At 28.2% G+C, this 6920-nt stretch overlaps 1 protein-coding gene across 2 annotated transcripts; it reads right to left on the bottom strand.

The window, feature by feature from the left end:
- Positions 1-522: 522 nt before the first annotated feature.
- Positions 523-4656, bottom strand: LOC106788648. Of its 2 annotated transcripts, XM_014752099.1 has the most exons (4): positions 4508-4656; positions 4337-4397; positions 1833-2059; positions 523-1554 (listed from the first exon to the last, which is right to left on the bottom strand). In XM_014752099.1, exons 3-4 carry the CDS (start codon positions 2003-2005, stop codon positions 1308-1310), a joined length of 420 nt encoding a protein of 139 aa, XP_014607585.1. In that variant the 5' UTR covers positions 2006-2059; positions 4337-4397; positions 4508-4656; the 3' UTR covers positions 523-1307. The 2 variants fall into 2 exon arrangements, with proteins under 2 accessions (XP_014607585.1, XP_014607584.1); XM_014752098.1 differs by having other exon boundaries at positions 4337-4655.
- Between the last annotated feature and the right edge of the window lie 2264 nt (positions 4657-6920).

Genomic DNA, 6920 nt, shown 5'->3' with positions numbered 1-6920 from the left:
GTTGACAAAGGTCAAGATTTAGCAGATATTTCTAAAGATTTGGTTATTGAACCTGTTAAAAGAGAATGTCCTTTAGATAGCTTTGGTGAAATAGTACATTTGGCCCACGAATTTAATTGTTCATTGTTTTACAAATGTGTTAATGGTAAAAAAGTTCGATTTCAATGCCCATTAGGCTTACATTATAATCCAGTATTACAAGTATGTGATTATCCAGAATATGTTAACTGCGTTAACGCATAAGACAATTTGTAAAAAAAAAGCGAAAATGGAAATTTAACATAAATTACGATGTCAGAGATCCTCGGTCCTACTTTTTCTTATTTCGACATTACTTTATTGAAAACAATTAAACGGTAAATTAATAATTCATGAATTTTTCGAACGATTCTATTTTATATTACTATCGAATACTTGTAATATTATCATTATTTGAAGCGAAATACGAAGTACCTGTTGTAATAGAGATTTAAATCTATAATATATTAATGGAATTTATAATTACACATTGTGTTGCTTATATTGAATAATTTCTATTATTCTTATTATTTACATATTTTTTAAAATTATTTCAGCGTGTCATTATTTAAAATTGTATAAATGATATATTGAATTTTTTGCAAATAATGCTTTTAAACATTCATTTATTATAACTTGGAGAAATTTACTGCTTTTTCCAATAATCTTATTGTATTGATTAAATAAAGATTTATTCACAACTTTTAATTAATCTTATATTTCCATACATATCCACAGCAACGAATTATTATCTTCTTTGACTTCAAATTTAACTTCCTGTTTAAGAACACAGAACTTCGAAGATCATTTTAATAAAGCGTATTTAATAATACAATCCACATAATCCTAGATCATTCCTGTTTATTTATTTTTTTAATACCATCTCAAACAGTATCTTTAATACATGAAATTAATAGTTATTTATTGATAATTAAATCTTGCATATATATATATATGTACTTTCGTAATTTAAATGTTAAATCAATTCATCTTATCTAATTCATTTTCTTATTCCAAATTGTCGTAATTTTGATAAATGAATTTAATTTTACGATAAATTGCGATGATATTAAAAAAATTGTTACAGAATGAAGACAATGTTAAAAATGAATTATATTCTCTATTATAGAAGCATCTAAAGCGAGGTGTAAAAGAGTACTAGTTTTGCCAATCATTAGTTTTATAAAACTGTCATTACTTTGACTAGTTGTGAAAGAAAATACGATCCTTTCAAAGAAATAGTTAAACTTAGAATGTTTCCTACATCGAAAATTCATACCATCGTGTGTTTACTCAGTATCATCGTAATATTTATCAATCATGTCACTAAAGTTTACTGCCGGATTACTTAAAAATATTTCTTTTCTCAAATCAGAATCTTGAAAGTTACGAATAACTTGTCCTGTAATTGGTTTGCTTTTATCTTCCTTTAATTGTTGATAATTATGATGAATATCAGGTAGAAATCTTAAATTATTCCATGGGTATCCTAAATAAAATTGAGGTAATGTATTAACTCCTTCCCTTTTTCCATACCTGTATAAAAAATATAATAATGAAGATTAAACTAACTTTTTCATTAAATTTTTTTTTCTTTATTTAATCTCGCGGTTGTGTGTGTGTATGTGTTTTATTTTCTAACGAAAAATATCATTTATATTTTACCATAATATTTAAAGCGTTGTTAATTAAAATCAATTATTATTTCCTTGTGATATAATATTTTTTAAAAAAATTCCATATTACCGTGTTTTCTTTGTTTTTCTTTTGATGGAATATTTATTAACGAGAAAATATTAATCGACGTATATTACCTTGCCTTTCCACTATACAAATAATGATCTTTCACGAGATCTACATATTTTCGCAATTCTTCAGGACTTGTAAAAACTCTAGGTTTTATTGGTATAGCCATTGGTTCCGGTTCGCATTGGATTATAGTGATACCAAAAATAGTAACAAGTATCACAAGATTGAAAGATTTCATCTTAGATTTTATTTAAGTAGACGTAGACGAAAGATGAAAGAGAGAGTTTGATTACTGTAAAAATTAATTCAATTCATTATTTATCATTCATATATATTCAATCCTTTTTCATTTTTGTTTTTATATGTATTCTATGTGTGTATTTGCAAAACGTGTGATTTTAAATATATATAAATATAAATAATATACATGCACATATTAAATATACGCATGATCTACTTCTTCCTATAAAATCTTTACACGTGAATAATGAATGGAAAAGTGTTCAACGTGAAATTACACGAATCGATTGCTTAAACTCGATAGACTGGAACAAAAAAGAAGCTAGTGAAATACAATATAATATTATACAATAGTATGTGTAAGAGCCATGTGGATGAATACTCGATTCCAAAGTTACCTGTTGCTTCTACCACCTCGTTTCCCGTAGCCCGACAAGTAACTTTGTCGATAATTGTAAGTACTCGTTTTTCCACGATATCGATAATATAACGAGTCTGTTTGAAAATGAAATAATGAAAAAGAAAATAAATTAAAAATAAACAAAAAAACTAACCGGAGTCCTTGCGTGAAAAAAAAAAGAAAAGAAACTTTCATATGATAAATTATACATATTGTTCGAGAGATATTTGTTTCGTTCAATTTTTATTTTATTTAAGATCATTTATTTATATATTTTCTTTATATAGTCTAAAGAAATTAAAAATTTGTTATAAAAAATAAATAAAAAAAGAAGTAAGACTTAAAGGTAGGACGATTATAAAGAAAAGGTTCGATGTTGAGATTGAAACTCGTATAATACAGGTCAAGCGACTGAACGAATTAATTATAGCATTTTTACAACCTCTTAACGGGACAATATTGCACGTTGGTGGTTACCCAGCGCAGGTCCACTTCATAGATCGATCGTTTTTTCATGAAATTGCAAGAACTTATATAGCGGATGAAAGGTTAGAAGAGAATAGAAATAAAAAATAAAAAAATACACGTTGTTGAACGAAAATTTTAGTAGAAAAAAATTACTCTCTCTTTCACTATCTCTAATGAACAATATTACACAAACGATCAAACGATTTATAATATTAAAATCACGGATCGATTTTTTTCAGTATGATTCATTAGTTCAATCTTCCTTTTTTTTTTTTCTTTAAATTTCATCAACGTAAATTCATTCGACATATTTATTCCCCCATGAACATTTCTTCGTCCACCGATGTTGATTCTTTTGACCGTTTAATTAAATAAAATGAAGATAACGAGATCCGAGTTTAAAATCGATAAGTTCGAAACGTTACGCTCTCATTTTTTTTTTCTCTTCCAATTGTTTAGAAAAATGAATATTTTAATTATTTAATTTTTTCTTGTTTTGGTTTTGTTAAAATACCATCCGCGTCAGAAAATAATTTCAATGATTCGAACTGTCACATAGATAGGGCGAGGGAAAATATTTCGTTGGGGGAAAACAAACAAAAAAAAAAAAAACAATGAATGGGGAGGAAAAAAATAATATTTAAATAAATTGCGCGTGTGTAAGCGAAATGTGAAATGACAGGGTGACAGATTCGTTGAAATTTCATTTTACGTTTACCAGAGTATGATTCGTATATATTCATTTATTTATTTATTCTTTTTTTTTATCCTTTCTTTTTCTCTTTTACGTATTTTTAATAAAATGAATACAATTTTGTTCGCCAATTGCAATAGGATTTAAATAGACTTTGGCAAGTGACAAGTGTCTCTTTCGTTCAATTAAAACATTAGTTAAGAATTTTCTCTTCTATCGAAGAACTATTCAATCGTATGAGTTGTTTTATTCATTTAATTAAAGTGTGATAATTGAAAAGAAATACGACTAATTAAAAGCTCGATAGATAATCCATTAATTTGATTGAAAAGAACAAGAAAATCCGACGAAACGATAACTTTTAAGCAAAGAAAAATGAATGAATTTTGGTGTTGCTTATTAATTATTATCAAAAATTGCATTAATAAGAATGAAAATACGTGTAAACGACGAAGATCGAGAAATATGATCACTTTCGTTAGATTAAAACACGAATGATATTTCACGATTCCGTTTAATAATAAGAAACCACAATTATATACATATATATATTTATATCCAATTCACGAGTTTTTGTTTTCTTTTTTATATTTCTTTTCTTAACACAAATTAACGAACGCACTGTATTTTTCTCGTTGCACAAGTCCATGAAAAAAAAAAAAGAATTTATAAAGAAATAAAAAAGAAGAAGAAAACCCGTCCACCCCTTAAAAAAAAAATACAATCGTCGCACAAATTTCAACGATCTCGAGATTCACTTTACTCACCGATCGAGAATAATTATCGAACGAAAGATCCTCGAATTTTAATAATTCTTTTTATTTGTCCCTTCAAAAAAATAAAACAAACACTTGTTTATTTTCTTTTACGTTGATATTCTTTTAATAATTATCTATCAAATATATCATCCATATGTATATTTAAATTTTTTTTTATACTTGAAATTCTTTATCCTCGTATTATATCACTTTTAAAATATTCCTTTAGGTATGGTTAAACCTTTCAGAAGTTCAGATTGCCCGCTAATGCTGTCGGGACGAGTTTATATACTTGTGAACGCACCCTATCGACGCATCCCCTTGATTGCAGGTCGCCTTTCGCGCAGCCAATCCTCGAACTCCAGCCCCACCAACAACGGAACAGAACACCCCTTTTTCATCGTCGTTGTTCATCCATATATGGATATCTTCTTCCTCGATCTCTCCCCAACTCCTAGCTCCAACTCCAACCCCAACCCCTAATCCCAACCAACTCTCATCTCTCACCTTCTTCTTTCTTTTTATTTTCTTTTTTTTAAGTATCTCTAAATGAATGTAACTATCTACGTCTTTATACATGCATACTTTTACATTTGTAGGAATTTATCTCGTTGACCATCTTCTTAATTCTAATTGCCAACCCTCATTCTTTATCTTCTTTCAGTATATTTAAATGAGAATAATTACTTACAGTTAATTTATACTTGCATTTTCAATATTAATAGTATAGTGATAATTAATAAGTCTCTAACATTAATAATTTTCATTTCATTGATTTGTATCTCATCTAATTAACGTGCAAGATAAAATAAATCTATTAAGGATATTTCATTGAATAAAATAAAAACAAACGATTCTAACGATTTAATAACCGAGAATGGGGCTTAAAAAGTACATTCCATTTAATAATTTGGATTAAATATGAAAATCCGGATAATCGTTTATATAAGAGATGAGAAACTTTCGCGACGAAATGAATACCCCCTCCTCCCTTCCCCCCACCCCTCGTTTTTTTTTCTTGTCTCCACTTTTTTCTTCTTAATTAATATCCAGTTAAAAACGTCGTTAAAAACTTTGATTCTTTTCTTACATTGATTCGATCGTAAACGTTCGATTTTTTTTCGTATTTGACGTAGGTCAAGGAAAATATTTAACTTGTCTTCTGTCGTAGAATTTTGAAATGAAAGTCATCGTGAATTTTTAAATCGTCGATCTTATGATCGTCAAAAGAGAGAACTTTTTTTCAAGCTTATACGGCTAAACTTTTGAATAGAGATAACGAGACGGGGGTAAAGTTGCAACCTAGCCGAAGATACAAGAGAAAAGCAACAATTCCGCGTTGTTAGCAGGGAATCTCTAATTCTTAACGCGTGGGTTGCACCAGAGAAGAGAAAAGGAAAGGAAAGAAAGAAAATGAGGAGGAGGAGGAGGAGGAGGAGGATCCTCCTGTGATGGATATTTTCATGAAAATGTTAAATACCAAATTTTCAATGTTATGATTAACATAAAAAGGGGACCTGTCAATCGAAATAATCTTATTAATAATGTAAGAACCTTACATTTTTATTGATTTCGGTATTATATGAGTTTATGGGATTAATCCGTTCTCTTTTACGTGTATGAAAAATCAATTAGTTTCTTCATAATTATATATTTTTCTTTTAATTCATTTATCGTTTTATATTAAAATAATCTGTTGCATGTTAAAATATTATACACGATCGTTAATTTATAATAATAATAATAATAACCAGAAATATGTTTTATCTTTCTTCTCTCGAATTTTTCATTACGACAATTAAACGTATGAATAATTTTTATACTGTTTTCTATATAATAAAATACACATATATGCTGAATTACATTACTAAAATATTATTACTGTCTTAATTACAATTGAAAATAATTTTTTGTTGTTTAAAGAATTATTTCCCTCCTATCAATATTACAATGTTGTAATATAATTCCGTATTGCATGTGATTATTGGTACACGTTCGTATGGTATTTCATTAATTCTAATATCAATAAGAAAACGCGTCATAGGGGGTGACCTATACCAGATAAAATAATTCGTATTGGTCATAAATTAATGTATCTCGGTAAAAAAAATTTTTTTTGGCAGACATATGTTCATAACTGTTCGCTAAGCGTTCCTCCAACGGACTGATAATACGCAGTGTTTCTCAAATGATTATATCGATCATTATAAATTGTTCATCATTTATATAAAAAAAAGTAAAGGTATAGGAAGATGGTGAACGATCAGAAGGAACAAAATATTGTCAAGTTCAACAAGACGGGGTTGGTTAGCTATTCATTTTATCTAACTACCGATTCTACTCCATTTGAGAGGCACTGGATGATAAGAGTTTTCGCATGGGGTTCTCGGTTAAGCCTTCTCGATATATCCCTTTGAGCTTTTTAGCTTTTCTTTTATTTTACCTCCTTATCGGTTCTTATCACTGATGCTGATTTATAGCATTACGCAGCTGATTTTATAGCTTTCTGCTAAATAAGTATTATTCTGTTTTATTTATTCCACTTTTTCTCTCCCTATTTTATTACTAGGAACAGTTAACTTTAACATTTCCT

Source organism: Polistes canadensis, unplaced genomic scaffold (assembly GCF_001313835.1).
Source record: "Polistes canadensis isolate GaletaPanama2010 unplaced genomic scaffold, ASM131383v1 scaffold_146, whole genome shotgun sequence".
Taxonomy (NCBI): Eukaryota; Metazoa; Arthropoda; class Insecta; order Hymenoptera; family Vespidae; genus Polistes; species Polistes canadensis.
This window is presented reverse-complemented; position numbering and strand designations above follow the sequence as displayed.

Bases quoted from the DNA above. Each gene is read 5' to 3' on its own strand.
- LOC106788648 (XM_014752099.1), bottom strand. From the start codon at position 2,005: ATGAAATCTTTCAATCTTGTGATACTTGTTACTATTTTTGGTATCACT. The intron at 1,555-1,832 runs GTAATATACGTC...TTTTTTATACAG, and splicing joins TTGTATAGTGGAAAGGCAAG to GTATGGAAAAAGGGAAGGAG.